The 22,460-nt window shown below is 42.2% G+C and overlaps 1 protein-coding gene across 15 annotated transcripts in view; it reads right to left on the bottom strand.

The window, feature by feature from the left end:
• The window catches only part of TADA2A (transcriptional adaptor 2A), a 522,447-nt gene that overhangs the window by 209,851 nt on the left and 290,136 nt on the right, over positions 1-22,460 (bottom strand). For 10 of the 15 annotated variants that reach the window (XM_077295519.1, XM_077295521.1, XM_077295529.1 and 7 more), the window contains 3 exons: positions 13,887-13,950; positions 5,454-5,497; positions 379-489 (listed from right to left, as the gene is read on the bottom strand). The exons of the other annotated variants lie outside the window; for them this stretch is intronic. In XM_077295519.1, coding sequence (XP_077151634.1) covers positions 379-489; positions 5,454-5,497; positions 13,887-13,950 — 219 coding nt within the window. The remainder of the gene's footprint in view (positions 1-378; positions 490-5,453; positions 5,498-13,886; positions 13,951-22,460) is intronic. 15 annotated transcript variants of the gene reach the window in all.

Genomic DNA, 22,460 nt, shown 5'->3' with positions numbered 1-22,460 from the left:
CTCAGAATTGAGTGATTCCATAATTTTTCCCCTATGCTTGGTTAAAAAAGTAACCATTACTGACTACCACATTTTTTGTTCTTGATTTCTTTTAGTGTTTCTTAAAGCCAGAAAGTTGCCATTTGAAATGACTTTAGTTTTGTGCCATGTCTGTGATCAGCTTTTTTTCTACAAAATAAAACAATTGAATGAACATCCTCCAAGGCCGGTGATTCCATAATTTTTGCAAGGGGTTGTAGAACTCCATCAATACCTTGTTATCATGCTCACTAAAATTTACTTTTAATTGTTAATTTCAGTATCATTTGTTTGTCCAGACATTTTACATTAAAAAGAGCTGCGCAATTGCAACCAAAAGTAAAAAAAAAGACCTCTTACATGCATGGCTTTCTATAAAACGATCATGTTTTCTTGCTCCTAAAATTCTACCAAATCGCCTCATTGTTTCATACAGCTCTTGAATATCTTTGGAATATCTTCTTTCCAGAACTGAAATTCAATAAACTTGTTACAAATCTGTTTCAGAATAAACAAAACAGCAGTACATTAGGATTGTAAATCGATTCGTTTATTTAAAAGGAAAAAAGAGATGGATATGCTTTAATGTTCAAGGTTTAAATGTGCTTCGGTAAAAGAGTGAACAGAAAATAAGTGAATCCTTCATGAATGAAGAAAATAACTGGAATGTTCCACATCGGCTCTCTCTTACACAATGCTTTTATACTCAGTTTATTTAGTAGAATTTTTAGCTTTGAGGAAACCATGTATTATTTTAATACTGTTTTCCTGGAACCACAGGAACACAGTAGATGTAACCATATTGGGGCTTGTCTTCTCTGATACCAGAAGTGTCACTGTTTTGTGGTATGAACCAAAAAACTCACCTATTGGAAAATTGGGTATATATTGCAGAGCCCAAGGAAGGAATGAAGATTTTTGGCACTTAAGGTACCGTCACACTTAGCGACGCTGCAGCGATACAGACAACGATTCCGATCGCTGTAGCGTCGCTGTTTGGTCGCTGGAGAGCTGTCACACAGACCGCTCTCCAGCGACCAACGATGCCGAGGTCCCTGGGTAACCAGGGTAAACATCAGGTTACTAAGCGCAGGGCCGCGCTTAGTAACCCGATGTTTATCCTGGTTACCAGTGTAAAATGTAAAAAAACCAAACACTACATACTTACATTCGCGTCCCCCGGCGTCCGCTTCCTGCACTGACTGAGCGCCGGCCCTAACAGCAGAGCGGTGACGTCACCGCTGTGCTTTCACTTTACGGCCGGCGGGGGACGCGAAGGTGAGTATGTACTGTTTGTTTTTTTTACATTTTACACTGGTAACCAGGGTAAACATCAGGTTACTAAGCGCGGCCCTGCGCTTAGTAACCCGATATTTACCCTGGTTACCATTGTAAAACATCGCTGGCATCGTTGCTTTTGGTGTCAAATACGACGATACACGCCGATCTGACGACCAAATAAAGTTCTGAACTTTCAGCAACGACCAGCGATATCACAGCAGGATCCTGATCGCTGCTGCGTGTCAAACACAACGATATCGCTAGCCAGGACGCTGCAACGTCACGGATCGCTAGCGATATCGTTTAGTGTGACAGTACCTTTACTGTAAAATCTCTTTCTCAAAGTCTTCATTGGGGAACACAGGAAACATTTGTGAAGTCTGCTGCCACCTGGAGGCTGAAACTAATAATACACCTTTAGAAAAAAAGTTGGCTGCTCCCCAGCAGACTATACTAAGCCACTTAGCCTATTGAAACCAAGCTGCTCAATGTGAAAGCAGTAGGAGAAACAAAAAAACTGATGTAAAGCACAACCACTCAAGGAGAAAAACAATGGTAACCAAGGTAGGGTGCTGTGTCCCCCAATGAACACTACGAGAAAGATTTTACAATCAGTACCACACAACTTAAATTTCTTGAGCACTTCATTAGGGGACACAGGGACCATGGGATATCCAAGAACCCACCTTTCAGAGGTGGCGATCAGATACCTTGTGTCAGACGGCACAGGAGGCTCCCACTGTCTGAGTAGAGTGAGCCTTAACCTGATGGGCTTCCTAAATGGCAGATCGAATTCAGCAAGCATTGGTTGCCTCTGCTCAAGCCTTCAGGAATGACAAACAAGGCATCCACCAAATGCCTAAATGAAGCTGAGACAGATGAGTGGTGCTACGTAGCTCTGACCACATCTAGCTAGTGCAAAGTTCTCTCAGCAGGACAAGAGGGTGAAGGTTAGGACAAAAGAATTACAACATCCTCATTAAGGTGAAAACCAAAATTACCTTAGGGAGAGAATAAGGTACCGGGCACAATACCACTTAGTCCAAGTGAAGAACAAGGAACAGACAACATTGGGGGAGGGCAGCCAGCTCCAATATCCACTTCATGGAAGTAATGGATAAAACAAAAGCCACCTCATAGGAGGGACGGATTACCTTAATTGTCTCAAAAGTCAGAGACTGAACAGTGTTCAAAACAAGATTAAGGTCCTAATGATGTGGTAAAGGAGGTGAGTGGAGAAAAGGAGGGAAAGAAGTACATCAGCCTCGAGTGCGCTAATCCCTGGAGAAAAGTCTTGTTCTGCATCTTGGAACCCAGACTTGTCTGAAGCAGAATAGCTATGGCGGAAAAAGGTTGAAAAACTGGAATGAGGAAAAGACCGAAGTTGTTTGACTCACAGTAATGCAGAGAGGAAGGTTTTCATGACCTGATTATGGTCTTGCTAACTCGATCAGAAAGGCATGATGCCTTCAGCACTGCATCTTTAACAGCAAAGCCATAAATTGAACAATTGGGAATTCAGATGGAAGAAGAGACCCTGATGAAGGAGATTTGGATGGTCAGACAAGGTCCATGGGGGTGTTCGTCGGTGTCAATCTGGTGCGGACAGGATGATGGGACCCCTGGTCTTGATTTTACGAGAAGCCTGGGTAACAGGTACAGTGGTGGAAACAGGTACAAGAGGGCTAACTGTGAATAAATGTGTTGCCAACGAGTGGGTTGCGACAGTCACAGGATATATGTAGAAAAGCCACAATAGTCACAGGATATAGAGACCTGGCCACAAATCTTTGCACCTTCTGGTTCAGTATTGTTGCCATTATATTGACATATGGGGCGCCTCAACAAAGAAAAATCTGACTGAAACCCTCTGTATGAAGCAACCACTCACATAGAGATAACCCCTCTTGGTTTAAAAGATTTGTGGCTCAATTGTCCACTCCAAGTTTGAGAATCATTATAATCGACGGCGCTCTGTTCTCCGGTGTTCTCTCTGATGGTTGATGTATGCCACCACAGTGTCATTGCTACCAATGAAGAAGAGACAGGTGGATTGCCCTAACCTCCAGTATGTTGATTCGAAGAAGCCTCTCCTGTATCTTCCAAGAGCCCTGAACATAGAATTAATGGAATAACGCTCCCCAAAAGGAGGCGGTTTGTGTCAGTTGTTTGAATTTGCCAATGACGAGGGCAGAGGGAGTGACATTAACCACCAGCAACAAGAATAGCAGACATTAAATAGTAGATGGACCAGCTAATACAAAGAGCGCTGAAAATCCAAGTCCAAGTTGAAACTAGCTTCTGCCCTCTGTGGAAAGGGAACCTCAGGAGAGGGGGAACGAGACCACGACTGGTGAGGAACATCTGGAAGTCAGGAGCTTATCAGCCACGCTGACTGGCCATTGGACAGAGAGGGAATGGCCTGCAGGTAACCGGCTAGGTCGCAATGAAGCCTGGTACTGTTGTGAGAGTCCAAGACACGGCCCCTGAATGCCACAGCCCAACGAAGAGAAGCCTAGGAGAGGAAAGGTGCAAACCACAAATCACGGGGGCCCAACATCCCAAGAAACTCAGGGGTGGGGGTGCCAGCACCAGGACACATGGATGCACGAAAACTGAGAGAGGGCCAAGGGCACAATTAGGACCTGATGCCAAGATGCTCCTTGAACTCCACAGACCCACTGGAGCACCCACAGGGGAGCCGGGGCAAAAAAAACCAGACTGTCCTCAAAAAGACTGATCCAGTCTGGAAGTCACAGCTCCATGTAATGCACCAATGTGCCATGCTATGGAGGTTGGCAGAAGTTCAAAAGGCAAAAGGACCAACTGACAAAGGTACCTGGTCGTTGGCTGCTTTGAGGTACTAAGGTCATGCAATCCCAATAAGAGAGTATACAGGTTAACCATTAAAGGCCGTTCGCTACGTTGCTTAGTGGGGTGAAAGAGACTGGCGCTGCTGTCTATCCTAAGGGGCAAAATGGAGGAAGATTAGTTCCAAACCTAGCAAATCTAAGGAAAAAAAGCATACCTGAAATAAAAATCTGTGCTTGCCTCCTACGTGACAGTAAGCTAAACTGGGTAGATTTGTGCCCGTAGGCAAGGCATAGTCTGCTGGGGAGCAGCTGACATTTTTGTCAAGATGTAATATTAGTTTTAGTCTCCAGGTGGCAGTAGACTTAACACATAGTTCCTTTGTCTCCAAATGAAACACCCAAGAAAACCTGTTAGCAGGTTTGCTTAGGCTTCTTTTATACTTCCGTCTTCCAAATCTGCACAGGATCCGTCAAGACGTTGAAATGACGGATACTGTGCAGATTGTGGAAAACGTGTGCACTGGGCCCGTCTTTCTGACGGACCCGTCTAGGCTATGTGCACCTGTTGTGTATGCGTCTTCTCAGCGGTTTCCCGCTGCGAAAACGCATACACAACACAAACCAGGTTAAAAAAATAAATAAATCGCAGTATTCTCACCTACCAGCGTTCCTGTGCAGCGATGCTCCCAGCAGCTGGCGTTCCTAGTTATACATTGCGAAATCTCGCTAGAAGTCGCGGTCTCGCGAGATTTTGCAATGTATTACTAGGAAGTAACGCTAGCTGCCGGGAGCATCGGTGACGCTCCGCGGGAACGCCGATAGGTGAGAATATTGCAATTTTTTATTTTTTTTTAATTATTTTTAACATTATAACTTGTTACTATTGATGCTGCATAGGCAGCATCAATAGTAAAAAGAGAGAGAGAGCGAGCGAGAGAGAATTTCCCTGACGGGAAATTCTTCCACGCATGCTCAGTTTGAAAAGGCGGGACCCGTCGCTGGATTCCTGCTTTTCACAGGCAGTGACGCATCCTGCGCCCATAAGCTTCCATTGTAGCCAGTGACGGGCAGCGCAGGATGCGTCGCTGACCAATTTTTCTATGTGCAGAAAAAACTTCCTCTGAATGTTTTCTCTGCCTGACGGACCGTGCACGACGGATGAAACGGATGGCCATCCGTCACAATCCGTCGCTAATACAAGTCTATGGGAAAATGCAGGATCCTGCAAATTTTTTTTGCATTCTCAAAAATCGACGGATTGTGATGGGAGCTGAAAGACGGAAGTGTGATTGAGGCTTTAGATTGCAGCATTTAGAATTTTTGAGAACAAAAACTACTTACTTTGAAATTTTCTCAGATTTATAAGGCCATGTTCTCGTATTATTCTACAGAGGAAAGAAATCATTTAATGGCACTCAAATCCCATACAATGTATATACATTCATAAACTGCAGTCTGACACGTGTAATTACATCTTTACATTTTAGAATAAAACAAATTTATCCAAGCTTTTTACTGCTTGTTATACTGTGTAGGTTGTACAGAAATGCCTGACCTTCTTTGTCCCCATATACACGTATCAAAGGATCACATCTGTGACTATTACTATTTATAAAAAAACCTGGACCCGTGGAAGCGCATCGGCGCGAAACGGCCGTCGTCCTCTTCCTTCCTCCCCGCACCATTACCCGATCCCAGCCGCCTCTCCGAATGGAAACTGTGTAGTTTTATGATGAATAAAGGACATTACCTTAGCAGTTTATTGGGGTGAGTGCCACATTCTTTTTCTCATTGGTGAACATTATTTATATCTTTTTTTGTTGAGCACCCTCGCACATTACTGCAAACATACGTGCTGCACGAACCTCAGTAGGATCCAGCGTTTTTTCTTAATGAACTTGTGTTTGATAGCCTGGTGCCGTTCATATATCTCCATTCCGCTATTTATAAAAATATTTAGATTTGGGAGTCCTCAGTGGTTGATACCTTTTAATGGCCAACTGAAAAGATGGTAACAAATTGCAAGCTTTCCAGACTACTCCTGTATCTTCAAATGCCTGATAAAGTGACCGGAGTAGTATTGAAAGCTTGCAGTTTGTTACCATCTTTTCAGTTAGCCATTAAAAGGTATCAACCACTGAGGACTCTCAAATCTAAATATTTTTCCATCTACTGGCTAACACGGTACAAAGATATATATCTTTCCCGTATTACCGTATTTTTCGGACTATAAGACGTACTTTTTTTCCTCCCAAAATGTGAAGGAAAATGAGGGGTGCGTGTTATAGTCCGGATGTATGGGCTCTGGCTGTGGTGGGGAGGCGGGGGAGCGGTTTCGGCGGAGCATCGGGTTACAGGAGGCTGGAGCCGGCGGCTCCGGCTGACTCCTGTGCCCGCTGCTAAAAAGAAATGAATATGCACTGCATTCCACGCCTATGGGCTTGGAGGGCAATGCAGGGCTGTGGAGTCGGTAAGCCAAACCTTCGACTAACTCCTCAATTCCCATGACACTGACTCCAACTCCCTCATATATGGCTCATGTTTAAGTTTAAGTGATAAATTTACTGTAGTAAAATGGTAACATCAGGCTTTTAATCTTTTTAATGATACAATAATCAAGCCATTTAGATAGAACATAAAATATATTTATTGGAATACAATTTTAGAGCAAATTTTTTTTTTGCATATTTACAATTTATTATACACTCTGCAGTAAGTGGAAAAAAACAGTTTTCAACAAAAACATACTGAATAGCATTTGTGCAGTCTATTTGTTCTGAGAAATATTATCGCCTCCATCAGATCCTCCTTTATAGATGACCTCAAAGCTGATCTAATTATTTTAAGACTAGAGAACAAACTCTCTACACTAACTTGGGTTGGTGGCAAAGCAGTAACCACATGGGCAGCATCTCTAACAATTTCAGGGTATAAAGGAATTGCCTCGTACACAGTCAGTTTTGATGAACGATTGAACTCTTCTACTTCTTTAAGAGCCAAGGGAAAAATTTTGCTGAAATATGGTCAATCTGTTTTCTATGGGAGCGGAATCTTTTTCCCTGCAGCAACGCTTTGCTTGCTCCATGTCGTCCAAATACTTGTCGAAATCAAACTCCTCATCCGATGAGGATGAAGAAACGAAAGCAGCAGCACTGGCAGGACCTGAGTCCTCTTGCTCTTGGCCGTACTGTAGCCCACTCATCCTAACGGCTACCTCAATCAAAGCTTCTTTACCATTAGTAAACTGTTGATCATCCACCAATATACGATGACTCGGGTCCACATAAACAGCTGCCAGAAGAATTTTATTTTCTAATAGCAGTGTCTCTCTACATTTCATTGAAGCAGCAATGCCATCTGCGACAAATCCTCCTCCTTACAATAGCAAGAACCTGTTCTTTTTTGAATTCACAATCTTGCAGAACTTTTTCTACTAAGGTCTAGAGAAACTGGCTGCTGTGATGAACTTTAGTATCTTTTACTGCCAGTGCCTTAGTAACAATTTTTTTGTTGTCACAAACATATCCAAAGTTGATAGCAACGAGTACAGACATCAATTTTAAGAAACGCAAAGCATCTCTTGAGAGTCTTTTAAGATCTTCCTTTTGGTTAAGGGCTTCTGCAATCACTAATTTTCTAATACTTTCTCTTTCCAGACAAACACCAAGTTTGAGAGCCATTTCTCCATTAAGAGCTGTAAAAGCTGGTCGTGCCAATAATGGTAATGGTACACTGCCCTTCACAACAAGCTCGATGTGCTGTCTTTTAAACACATCTGCTGTCATTGTTACAGTAACTTTGTCACTTACAAAATATCTTGTAACTGATGTTTGAGATGCTTTTTCCTCCTTTTCCTGGCGAGAAGTGGTCTCTGGTTTCTTGGTGCTGCTGTGATCTTTTATAGTCACAGCTTTGTAGACTTCTGGGTGGCAGTTTTGCAAATATCATTTTAGATTGGAAGCTCTTGAAGGAGCATTTTTACCACTGCATGAGTATGCACTGATTTTGGCATCACAGCATTTTTCATCTGGGTCACTTATACACAAAATGTTTATTATCTTGAGTCACTGTGAAATGCTCAAATACAGCTGACTTCATAGGATGCTTCGTAAACATTTTGTAATTATGTAAATTTACTCTTAAAATAAATTTGTCCTGAAAAAAAAAAAAAAAATTGTAATTCTTGCAAGAATAGAGAATCACGCACTGCATAATTTGTGACAGAAATAAAACAATCTTTGCATAAATCAACAGGACAGATAAGTATAAAAGTTTGTAAAATTTGTTGTTAAATAGCTTTACTCTGAGCTTTCAATGTCAAGGCTTGTCCCAGCAGGGTACAGCTCACTAAATGCTTCACATCATATTTCTTCACAGTCTATGAAGAGGGGAGGAGGGAGCATGTTTGTGTTGAATCACATCATTCCAAAACACACACACAAATATATATGTCCTCATCGATCCAGTTACTGTATTTCAGAATTTGAGATGTTAGAAAAAAAATGTTCCCCTTATATTCTATGTATAGTGTATATAAGTCATCAGAGCAGCTAATTTCTCCAAACATGAGCTAAGAGGAGAAACAAACTAAAAATCAAGCATACAGAAACAACATATACTGGACTATTGATTTATGCACAGTTTATTGAAAGTTTAGATATGCTTTAGGAAGTACTTACCTGCTTTAATCCTGTTTTCCTGTTCACTCCAGAAATTCTGAGATGAATGTAGGCTTTCCTTCCCTGTGTGTTCATTTTTCCCCTTATCTGTAGAGGAGGAGCTTCACTACTTGTCATGAACATAAACTGCAGCACAGATTCATCTCAGCTAAATGTCTAGACCTTAGATCAGGGATAGGACATACATTTATAGGACATTTCATAACTTAGGAAAAAAATATTCCCCACAAACTTGCATTGAACTACTGCATCCAATTTATTATATATTTTAGGAGTTGAAGTCGGTCTATTTTATACCGACTCCAACTCCACCAAAATGTGCACCGACTCCAACCAACTCCACAGCCCTGGGGCAATACATATTCATTTTTCTGGCACCCTGGTATAAATGGCCCCACCCTGCTCCTGGTATGATTGGTCCAATTCTTTGTCTTTTATAATTGGCCCCATCCCGTTCCTAGTATGTATGGCCCCATCAGGAAAGATTAAAAAAAAACAAAAAAAAAAAAACATTACACTCACCTACATGGGGCTCCCTCGCAGCGTCCTACTCTGGTGCCAGCAACTGCTTAATACTTGTAAGCAGCGACTGGCAGGGACGTCATGCGCTGCTCACAAGCTGGCACCGGAGCAGGATGCTGCGAGGGAGCGTCGTGTAGGTTAGTGTAATGTTTTTTTTGTTTTTTTTTTAAATCTTTCCTGATGGGGCTATGCATACCAGGAACGGGATGGGTCAATTATAAAAAAAAAAGGACGGGACCAATCATACCAGGAACAGGATGGGGCCATTTATACCATAAAAGGGATGGGACCAATCATACCAGGAACAGGATGGGGCCAATTATAAAAGAAAAAGGATGGAGCCAATCATACCAGGAACAGGATGGGGACAATTATACCAAAATAAGGATGGGACCAATCAAACCAGGAGTGGGATGGGGACAATTATACCGAATAAGGATGGGACCAATCGAACCAGGAACGTGATGGGCCAATCATACCAGGACTGGGATGGGGTCCTGCATACCAGGACCGGGATGTTGCCAATCACACCAGGATGAGGATGGGGCCATGCACACCAGGATAGGGATGAGGGAGACATGCATACCAGGATAGGGATGAGGGAGCCATGCATACCAGGATAGGGATGAAGGCGCCATGCATACCAGGATAGGGATGAGGGAGACATGCATACCAGGATAGGGATGAGGGAGCCATGCATACCAGGATAGGGATGAGGGAGCCATGCATACCAGGATAGGGATGAGGGAGCCATGCATACCAGGATAGGGATGAGGGAGCCATGCATACCAGGATAGGGATGAGGGGACCATATATACCAGGATAGGGAATATTACAGTACAGAATTAACCATTTTTTTTGCTTTAATTTGTTATTTCTTAATTTCCTCCTCTAAAACCTAGGTGCATCTTATAGTCCGAAAAATACGGTACTAGTCATCTATTTCTGATGAGTTTTTTCCTGTTTCTCTTGGTGCAGTGAGACGACCGTATAAATTGGACAGAGATCGGAACCAGAATGCACAGATTGCTGGCAGGTCTCCCGACCCATATGTGACAAATTTCAAGAGGTCGGGAGACCAGTCAGCCAATCCTTGGATTGCGCTCCGATCTTGGTCCAATTTATTTGGTCATCTCACTGCGCCCACTCTATGATAAAATGCTCATGCCTTCAAAAGTTATCCTTTCCGTTCCAGTTGAGCGGTACCATGTGACTGCTCACTACAGGAAGAAGAAGAAGAAGAAGAAGAAACACATGGGCTACTTGCACACTGAACAAGTCTGTAGGAACCTGTTCAGACCACCAGAAAACTTGAAGACACAAAAAAGCACAGTGAGGTCAAAAATACTCTGTTGTAAAAAAAATCACAGTAATAAGCAAGTGCTAGTCAAAAGATGTAAAGAAAACAGGGTATTTAGTTGATACGTTTTTTTGCAAAAAAATGTATACTAAGCTGCTCCACCAAATCGCCAAGGTATACCCTTATAGAGCAGTCCTAACTAATGTTATACAGGTACTACTATACAGATAATCAGGTTTTAAATACATCAGATAGGGATTGCATACATTAGTTAGGACTGCTCTATAAGGGTATACCTTGGCGATTTGGTGGAGCAGCTTAGTATACATTTTTTTGCAAAAAAACGTATCAACTAAATACCCTGTTTTCTTTACATCTTTTGACTAGCACTTGCTTATTACTGTGATTTTTTTTTTACAACAGAGTATTTTTGACCTCACTGTGCTTTTTTGTGTTTTCAAGTTTTCTGGTGGTCTGAACAGGTTCCTACAGACTTGTTCAGTGTGCAAGTAGCCCATGTGTTTCTGGTTCTATAATTGTTCTCTTGTTTCTACAAGACTGGGGAGTCCACCACTCCTCTGTGGGTCATTTGCATTTAAGCTGTTCCATCCTGCATGTCCACATGTATATTTTTTTCTCTCTGAACCCTGCTTATACAGGTACTATACAGATAATCAGGTTTTAAATACATCAGATAGGGATTGCATACATTAGTTAGGACTGCTCTATAAGGGTATACCTTGGCGATTTGGTGGAGCAGCTTAGTATACATTTTTTTGCAAAAAAACGTATCAACTAAATACCCTGTTTTCTTTACATCTTTTGACTAGCACTTGCTTATTACTGTGATTTTTTTTACAACAGAGTATTTTTGACCTCACTGTGCTTTTTTGTGTCTTCACTACAGGAAGAAGCTGCCGCTCCCGAAGACCGTGGGACATGCGGGGACCGTGTCAGGAGCGCCGGGAGCAGGTGAGTATTTCATATTTACCTTTCCTCATTCCACCGACGCTCCGTCTTCTGTGTCCTCTGCAGTGACTGTTCAGGTCAGAGGGCGCGATGACGTACTAGTGTGCGCGCTGCCCTCTGCCTGAACAGTCAGTGCGGAGAGACGGGACGCTGAGGAGCAGCGACGAGAGGTGAATATGTCATTTATTTATTTTTTTAGTGCAGCAGTAGCAGCATTACATGTGGCACAATGTTATATGGAGCATCTATGGGGCCATAATGAACTGCATGGAGCATTATATGGAGCATCTATGGGGCCATAACTGCATGGAGCATTATATGGGGCATCTATGGGGCCATAAAGAACAGCATGGAGCATTATATGGAGCATCTATGGGGCCATAAAGAACTGCATGGAGCATTATATGGAGCATCTATGGAGCCATAAAGAACTGCATGGAGCATTATATGGGGCATCTATGGGGCCATAATGAACTGCATGGAGCATTATATGGAGCATCTATGGGGCCATAATGAACTGCAAGAAGCATTATATGGGGCATCTATGGGGCCATAAAGAACTGCATGGAGCATTATATGGGGCATCTATGGGGCCATAAAGAACTGCATGGAGCATTATATGGAGCATCTATGGGGCCATAAAGAACTGCATGGAGCATTATATGGGGCATATTTATATATGGAGCATCTTATGGGGCCATAATGAACTGTATGGAGCATTATATGGGGCTCCTGATTCAATATAGATATTCAAAAACACTTAACCTACTGATGTCTCAATTAATTTTACTTTTATTGGTATCTATTTTTATTTTTGACATTTACCCGTAGCTGCTGCATTTTCTACTCTAGGCTTATACTCGAGTCAATAAGTTTTGCCAGTTTTTTTGTTGCAAAATTAGGGGGGTCGGCTTATACTCGAGTATAAACGGTATTAATATTTGCCAAATGTCAGAATAATGAAAGAGAATGTTTTAAGGCATTTTATTACTTACTGCAAAGTCAAAAGTTTAATTACACTATGATTTGTGGACTTGCACAAGTCTGGCTCATCCTTGTGTACAATTTCAAGATACTCGTTCATCTGTACAAACAAATATACACAAGTACAAACAAGATGGGAATGTCCAGCCATCATACCGCTCAGGGAGGAGATGAGTTCTGTGTTCCAGAGAGGAAAGTGCTTTGGTCCGACATGTGCATATCAACCCAAGGACAAAAGCAAAAGACCTTGTGAAGATGATGGCGGAAGCTGGTAAGATTATGTCAATATCCGCAGTGAAACAAGTACTGTATCAACATAGGCTGAAAGGCCACTCTGCCAGGAAGAAGCCATTACTCAAAAGTAACATAAAAAACCCAGATTAATGTTTGCAAATGCACACAGGAACAAAGACCTTAATTTCTGGAGACATGTTCTTTGGTCTGATGAAACTAAAATTGAACTTTTTGGACATAAAGACCATCGTTACCTTTGGAGGAAAAAAGGAGAAGCTTGGAAGCCTAAGAACACATCCCAACTGTGAGACACGGGGGTGGCAGCATCATGTTGTGGGGTTGTTTTGCTGCAGGAGGGACTGGTGCACTTCAAAAAATAGATGGAATCATAAGAAAAGAAGATTATGTGGCAATACTGAAGCAACATTTCAAGACATCAGCCAGGAAGATAAAGCTTGGGTGGAAATGAGTCTTCTGAATGGACAATGACCTGAAGCCTACTGCCAAAATGGTAAAAAAGTGGCTGAAGGATAACAAAGTCAATGTTTTGGAGTGGCCATCACAAATACCTGATCTCGATCCTATTGAAAATTTATGGGTAAAACAGAAAAGGAAGGTGCGAGCAAGGAGACCTACAAACCTAGATCAGTTACACCAGTTTGGTCAGGAGGAATGGGCCCAAGTTCCAACCAACTACTGTGAGAAGATCGGTGAATGATATCCCAAACGTTTGACCCAAGTCATTTATCTTAAGGGCAATGGTATCAAATACTAATGAAATTCATGTAAACTTTTGACTTTGCAGTAAGTAATAAAATGCCTTAAAACATTCTCTCTCTCATTATTCTGGCATTTGGCAAATATGAATAATTAAGGTAATCCTAATTGATCTAAAATGGGAAAGGTTTATTCTGATTTCATGTCAGATATTGAAAAAAACATGCATGTGTATCTTTTCATATAACGTATGAATACTTCTGGTTTCATCTGTACACGAGTAGAGCAGTAGAATATAATTTGCTCCTATTCACGGTATTCCCATGGCCTTGGCAAATTCAGAAGAACTGAAATACACTAACACACTACCTTTTCCGCCGTTGTCTCTCTTTCAATCGAGAATGGTAAATGTCAACTACAGCAATTTTTAAGGCTGCAGAAAAACAATGTGAATAATCATGTCATCGGGGGAAAAAAGCAAAAAAAAAACAACAAAAAACTGTATAAAAACAAACCATTAATTGTTATACAAAGTATAACAAATGAAAAAAAAAGTAAACTGTCAATAATAGTACAGTGAGAGAAAGTGTGGTCAGAAAATAACAGCTTATATCAAGTTATGTATAATGCATATTTAAAGAAAACATTTATATATTAAGTTAAATTTTACATATCACAAAAAAACTTGACATTGTCACACTAGTTACTAGGCCATACTTACTGTTCTCTACACAAACTTTTCATAGTAATTCTCTGACGTTAATAAGACTGCGGAAAGTATCACCTGTATTAACAGCAGATTACACTTGAACCACTGTTTACAGGCCTTGCGGCCAGTGTGAAAATTGCTATTTTTATATTAAAAATATATGTAATGCATACATAAAGACAATCCTATACCACCATAAAGCATATGCTGCCATTACATTATATGTGAACACAGCCATAGAACCAAACATACTATAGACCTCTCAAGGTTATAGATGGGAATGAAACAGTTGTAAATGCATTGGTACATACATTTTTAGACAGAAAGGGGTTCTTCAAGAAATTTAATAAAATAAATAAAATAGCATAAATACGACACATTTAAAGATTACATTTTTTTCTAAAAATCTTTATCTAGCAAAAAGGTCTGCTTTACCTACTGCACTCTGTCAGGATTTGAAACATGGCAACTGCAAGGACATGCAGTACAACGGACTGTGTGACGCAGGAGACCGATGCACTAACGGTCATGATGACGGAGATGGATGTTCAGTCTCAGTCAGGTAAAGAATGGTGTTTATCTGCTCCTTTAGTCTGGCTTCAGAGTCTCAGACTCCTGTCAGGTTGACAGAACAGAGGAATGTAAGTTCAGGATCCCAGACTGGAGGCAGCTCGGACGTGACCTCTGTCTCTGCTTCCCGCAGGCCGTCCTATTCCTACTACCTGCAATCGGAGACCTAGGGTTGTGATTAATGGCAGCTGCCATCTTGGAATCCTGAGCATGCAGTACATAAAGCAGGCCTATTTGCTACATAAAAGGTAGCAAGAAAAAGGGTTAATATGTGTGTATTATTTATTTAATTAGATTTCTCGGAGAACCCCTTTAGGACAAAGCTGCCAGAGTGGTTTTTTTTTATCAGGCACTGCTGCATAGACAGATTTAAACCCATGAAAATATGTAACTGTACGTCAAGATTCCAATTGCTTTCCTGCAATCCGACTTAAAGAAACATTACAGGGAAGCATGGGCATAGGAGTTGGCATCATACCATCCACAGTAAGATCCGGCTGTCATACACAGCTAAGATTCTGCTGCATATGCTGGAATCAGGGCAAACAAAGATCTCAGCACTTTAAAGGGGTACTCAGGGGAGAAAAAAATTATTGTAATGGTCATACCTTCATAAGATATTAGGATAACAGCGGTTTTCCACTGTCACACTATCTGTAAATCTGTGTCATGCTGCTTACTGCTAGTAGCAGCAGCCAGACTCCTGAAACTATCTGCTTGTATGCGGTCCGGTTATGGGGGCATGGTGTGGGGTGGCCTGCTCCCAGCTGCTCGTAGCAGCAACCAGCTCTCTGATAATATCTGATCACATACAGATAGTATCGCTACTAGCAGGCTGCTACAGCAACGCGACACTCTCCATATCAGACCACATACAAGAGAATAGTACGGGGGCAGGACGCTACTAGCAGGGAACAGGCTATGCCCCTCATGTGTGACGTATCGTCCTATAAGGGATGGGGCGCAGTGAGGAGCAGATGAAGTGTCACAGAGTATTACAGGTAGTGAGAAGGTGGAAAACAGCACTATTCATGTCATCCCAATAGTTTATGAAGGTATGGCAATATCAATATTTTTTTTTATCTCCCCCGGAGTACCCCTTTAATCTCTCAGATGGCGCCATTAGTGAAACCAGTAGTTTGACAAAGGGAGTGCCGGCACTGGGAATCTTGTTAAAATTGAGGGACGCATGGATTCCTCTCAGTATCAGCAGATTCTTGACAATGTTCATGAATCAGTGACAAAGTTGAAGTTACGCAGGGGATGGATCTTTCAGCAAGACAATGATCCAAAACACCACTCCAAATCTACTCAGGCATTCATGCAGAGGAACAATTACACTGTTCTGGAATGGCCATCCCAGTCCCCAGACCTGAATATCATTGAACATCTGTGGGATCATTTGAAGAGGGCTGTCCATGCTCGGCGACCATCAAACTTAACTGAACTAGAATTGTTTTGTAAAGAGGAATGGTCAAAAATACCTTCATCCAGGATCCAGGAACTCATTAAAAGCTACAGGAAGCGACTAGAGGCTGTTATTTTTGCAAAAGGAGGATCTACTAAATATTAATGTCACTTTTCTGGTGAGATGCCTATACTTATGCACCTGTCAAATTTTGTTTGAATGCAGATTGCACATTTTCTGTTAGTACAATAAACCTCATTTCAAGGCAGAAACATTACTGTGTCCAACAGTTATTAGATATATGAAACTGAAATAGCTGTTGCAAAAAAAACAATTTTTATAAAACATTAAGCTTAAGATTAATAGGGGTGCCCAAACTTTTTCATATAACTGTATATATTATCATTTATTGTGCATCGTGAATGCTGTAAAAAAAATAAATAAATAAATAAAAACTATGCTAGAATTGCCTTTTCAGTCCATCTTGCCTCACCCAAAATTAAATGAAAAAAAAATAAAAAAAATTGGATGCATCTTAAAATAGTACCAGTAAAAACGACAGCTCACAATGCAGCAAAAAAGACTTCACACAGATCTGCACTCATTAAAAAGAAAACATTATGGCTCTCACAGTGTGACAACCAAAAAACACAAAGATTATTTTTCTTTTCAAAAACCAATTTTCTTATGCAAAAGTAATGTTCTTGTACATAAAAAAGCAATATAATATGGTTGCAACTTCCTAAAAAAAGTATTGTTTTCGTAGGTCATCAATATCTGATCAGCCAAGGTTCAACACCCGACACCCCCGCGGATCAGCTGTTATCGGTAGCGATGGCAAACACTCAGTTGCCAAGCTGTTCAGTATTCTGGTAGTGGCTGGGGTTTGGTACTGCACATCTGCCTCCTATTTATATCAATAAAAAACAGATGTGTAGTACAGTGCGGCAGCCATTACAAGTAGAAGGCCACCTCCGCTAGTAAGTACTTCCGGCTGGCAGCCGCAAACACCGATAACAGTTGATAGACAGATGTGCCAGGTGACTGACTCCGGCCAATCAGAGACACTGATGACCTATCCAAACGATAGGTCATCAATGTAAAATTAGTGGGCAGCCCCTTTAAATACTACTGTTAATCTCTTGAGAGCGGCATTTAATGCACACAGGCAGGGGCCATCATTCCATGCGCCCGTGACATAATTACGGTGTGCTGATGGTTTGCCATGACAGCAGAGGTTCTGCTGAAGATCTCCGTGCTTGTCATTAAAGGGATATTCCCATTTTCAAGATCCTATTCCAATATGTAAAAAAATTAACAAATACCTCCAATTAGAAATGTAGTATAGGGTTTTTTATTTTCCAGGTCTCTTTCCTCATGTGCAGGCTTTGCAAGTCCTTGGGTATCCATGGTTACGTCCACTGATAAGGTGACAGCTAGTTGCTAGTGGTCGTAACCATGGATAACTAAAGTCCTGCAATGCCTGTACATGAGGAAAGAGACATCACTCATCAGAAAACTACATATCTATTTTGAGGCATTTGCTAATATTTTCATTATTACTACTGCATATTGCAGTCTTACATAGTCACCTTTATAATATTACCTTTGTCTTATAATCCCCAAAAAATGGTAATCAGACTCTAACCTCTACAACATGGGCAAGTTTAAAGAGCTTTCTAAGGATGTCAGGAACATGATCATAGTCCTGTACAAAGCTGGAATGGGCTACAAAACCATATGCAAGAGGCTGGATGAGGAGACAACTGTTGGTGCAATAGTAAGAAAATGGAAGAAATACAAAATGACTGTCACTTAACATCGATTTGGGGCACCATGCAAAATCTCACCTCGTGGGGTATCCTTGATCATGAAGATGAGAGATCAGCCAAAAACTACATGAGGGAACTTGTTAATAATCTCAAGGCAGCTAGGACCACAGTCACCAAGAAAACCATTGCTAACACATTAAGCCGCAAAGGTTTAAAATCCTGCAGTGCCCGCAAGGTCCCCCTGCTCAAGAAGGCAAATGTGCAGACCCGTCTGAAGTTTGCCAATGAACACCTGTATGATTCTGTGAGTGATTGGGAGAAGGTGCTGTGGTCAGTTGGAACGAAAATTTATCTCTTTGGCATTAATTCAACTCTCCGTGTTTGGAGGAAGAGAAATGCTGCCTATAACCCTAAAAACACTGTCCCCACTGTCAAGCATGGAGGTTGAAACATTATGTTCAGGGAGTGTTTCTCTGCTAAGGGCACAGGACTACTTCACTGCATCAATGGGAGAATGGATGGAGCCATGTACCGTAAAATCCTAAGTGCCAACCTCCTTCCCTCCACTGGTACATTAAAAATGGGTCGTGGATGGGTCTTCCAGCAAGACAATGACACAAAACATACAGCTAAGGCAACAAAGGAGTGGCTCAAAAAGAAGCACATTAAGGTCATGGAGTGGTGTAGCTAGTCTCCAGACCTTAATCCCATAGAAAACTTTTGAAGGGAGTTGAAGCTCCGAGTTGCCAAGCAACAGCCTCAAAATCTTAATGATTTAGAGATGATCAGCAAACAGGAGTGGATCAAAATTCCTCCTGACATGTACACAAACCTCATCATCAACTATAAAAAAAGTTTGACTGCTGTGCTTGCCAACAAGGGTTTTGCCTCCAAGTATTAAGTCTTGCTTGCCAGAGGAATCAAATCCTAATTTCTCACTGCAAAATGTAACTAAATTTATATAATTTATACAATATGATTTTCTGGATTTTAGTTTTGATATTCTATCTCTCAGGTTATGTGCACACGTTGTGGATTTTGATGCGTTTCCACAGCGTTTTTGGACACGCGGATTGCATCAAATCTGCAATGTAGTGCATCACTAATGTTAGTCAATGGGAAACTGAGAATTGGTGTGCACATGCTGCGAAAAATATGCGTGGATTTGCAGGGTTTTATTTTCCGCAGCATGTCAATTCTTTTTGTGGATCTGCAGCGTTTCTGTACCCCTTGACTACCATTAAAGGGAACCTGTCACCCCTCCCCAGATGTTTTTAACTAAAAGGTGGCTGTCAAGGTGGCTCTTTTAGTTCGAGTCCCTGCAAATGCTGAAATAATCGCTTTTATAATGTGCCCCCATACCTGAATTTGTCAGGGGGGCATGTCTTTTCCCCCCTGACACAAACACCTCCCAGCCGTCACTCAGGGCCTCCGTGCGCCAGGCGCCGCCTCCATTTCCTTCCTGAACATCCTCGGCGCCTGCGCTGTAAGGTTTTTTTCGGGCATGTGCAGTTTGCGCTGCCCTTTGAACTTACAGCGCAGGCGCCGGGGACGTTCATGAAGGAAATGGAGGCGGTGGGAAACCCCTGATGAGAGAACCCAGCTTGAGATTGCTCGTAGGTTTCAACGGCCAAGCCATTAAACACAGGGCCCCGAGTTCTCAAGACAAAACAGACGTTGGCAGAGCAGATCTGGGTTATCCGGCAGTCGCCACAGGACATTGGCGACTATCTGCACTAAATCTGCATATCACGATCAGCGTGGACAAACCTGGGCGACAAGAATTACTGGAGTCCCCTCCGCTTAGATCTTCCTGATGACCCTCGGAAGTAAAGAAAGCAGGGAAAAAACACGAATGGAAGACGAAACTGAAGCCACAGAGAGACCAGTGCATGCACCTTGATGGTCTAGGGATTCCAAGACCGAGCTCTGAAGTGGAGTACCTTGGCGTTCAATCTTGAAGCCATCAGATCCACGTCCGGAGTCCTTAAACGAATACATATCTGTCAAAAGACCTCCCACTGTTCCAAGGCGAGACTTTGACGGCTAGTAAAAACTGCAGCCCAGTTTTTTTTTTACGCCTGGGATACAGAGTGCTGAAAATATCGAGTGGTTCCATTCTGCCCATCGGAAAATATGGGCTACCTCGTGCATGGCCACCCTGCTGCGGGTACCCACTTTAATGATTGATACATGCGACAGCCGTGGCTTTGTACGATTGAATTCGGATGGGGTCACCCGCCAGGAAATAATGGAACTGCTGCAGGGCTATCCTGATTGCTCGGATTTCCCAGACATTAAACGGAAGGCTTGACTCCCGAAATGACCAGTGTCCCAGAGCCGTGAGGTGACAAAGACTACTACCCAAGCCAAGGAGACTTGCATCGGTAGTCACCTCTAGCCATTAAACCGGGAGGAAAGGTGTTGTGAATTCCGCTCTTGGGCTCCCTCCAGTGGTTGTAAGTGGCACTTTTGTGAGTTCTGCTCTTGGGCTCCCTCCGGTGGTTTTAAGTGGTACGGCTGCTCCTTGGATTTAGCAGTCAGCAGCTGCTTCCACTGATCGTCTATTCTGGCTCGGCTATATAGCCTGGCTCTATCCTTCAGCCAGTGCCAGTTGTCAATGGTTCCTGTTTGGATTCACATCTCTGCTTGGATTTCCCTGATATTCTGACCAGTTCTGCAAAGATAAGTCCTTGCTTGTTCTTTTGCTGTCCACATATTGTGGACTTAATCGTTCAGCACATTCTATGTTTTTTCTTGTCCAGCTTGTCACTATGGATTTATTCAGTTAAGCTGGAAGCTCTGGACAGCAGATTTACCCTCCACACCTTTAGTCAGGTATAAGAACCACAGATTCATGAGAAAAGATGCCCAGATATTGATCATATAAAATAAATAATAGATTATATGCAAGGGGCCATATCAGACATATCTGTGGGATAATCGCTAAACAATGATACATAACCATAGAAAAAATGCGATCAAACAACACCCAACAAAGTTTATAGTAAGGAAAAATACAAATACTTTATTGAAATCACATAAAACGGTATTACAGGCCAGGGAGGGAAGTAGGAAAAAACACACACAGGTCACAATGTGTACTGGGAAACGGCCAGGGGTACAGGCTTGGGGACCAGAGAGTAAAGGCATAATTGTCTATGGTCTCAAGGACTCCATATTCACACCATAGCAGGGAGCAATACCCAAATAGACAAAGTAACTGAAACAATCAACCAAGGGTGAATGCTAGAGAAAATACAACATAGTTACCTGCACAGGCACAAAATCACTCCTGGTCCACAGCGTGTACCCACCCCAACGCACGTTTCGGCGGAATGAGCCTTTCTCAAGGGGTAACAGGTGAGGGAAAGTGACGCACTTAAAATAGAGACCATCCACCAATCATTGCTCAGTGACACAGCTGAATAATCACAGCGATTACCATGGATACTTAGAGGAGTCGTGTCATGAATACCTGATTACACTGCGTTGTCATAGCAATAGATGAAGCATATGGGACATACCATCTCAGGATTATACAGCGCTGTGCAGCATTGTGTTTACCGCAAGATGCAGCCGCCATCGCTGGAAAATGTCCACCAGTGATGACGCGTACATTGCCAGGGCAACGCGGGACGCCGAGCGGCGCCGGCGTCTAACGTCAGCAGGGAGGGGCGGAGTCCCTCACCGCTGTACGATGGAAGACGCCAGAAGCAGGACAGCGGACCTAGCACCACGGCATGCACGCGTCAAGGTGGAAAACATCCAGAAGAGGAAAATAACGATGGAACAAACATATATGGTAATAATGATGGAAATAAAGCACAGGAATATAAAATCCGAACTAACACTGCCCTGCAAATAATATCAAAATGCATATCTAAAGATGTTAATACAAAATGCATCATAACAATAAATAGAAAAAAAGGAAAAAATCACAAATAGGCAGGTAGCAGTGCAATAATCATATATATGATGGTCGAAGACGAATCCAAATACTCTAACGATCATCCATATTATATAAACGCAGTTGGTCCATCCGAGACGACACAGAATATCCAGAAAACATAGTTGAAAGTACTACACCAAGCAGACAGAACGGATGATAACTAAATAAAAAAATATAAAAACAATTAAAAACAAAGAAAACGCCACAAAGTACACATTTACAGTGGAAAATATGTCAGAATCAATACAGTATAGGCCTAAATGAGAGTGAGAGACAGAGGGAATTGCTCATATAAACGGAACAAAGCTGATGGTCTCATTTAGCCCTTTAGGCTGGACGGTGTCCAGCACCCAGGTCCACCTCGTCTCACAACGTGCTAGTTTTTGACTCAGATTACCTCCACGGATCCCGGGGGTAATGATGTCAATTCCCCTAACCCTTAGGAGGGAGCTGTCACAATCATGGTAGATTTTAAAGTGACGTGGTATGGTCCTGAGCACGGCTACATCCCCAACGTGGCCGGCTGCCGCCT

Source organism: Ranitomeya variabilis, chromosome 3 (genome assembly GCF_051348905.1).
Source record: "Ranitomeya variabilis isolate aRanVar5 chromosome 3, aRanVar5.hap1, whole genome shotgun sequence".
NCBI lineage: Eukaryota > Metazoa > Chordata > Amphibia > Anura > Dendrobatidae > Ranitomeya > Ranitomeya variabilis.
Note: the sequence above shows the minus strand (reverse complement) of the source record. Positions and strands in the feature narration are given on the sequence as shown.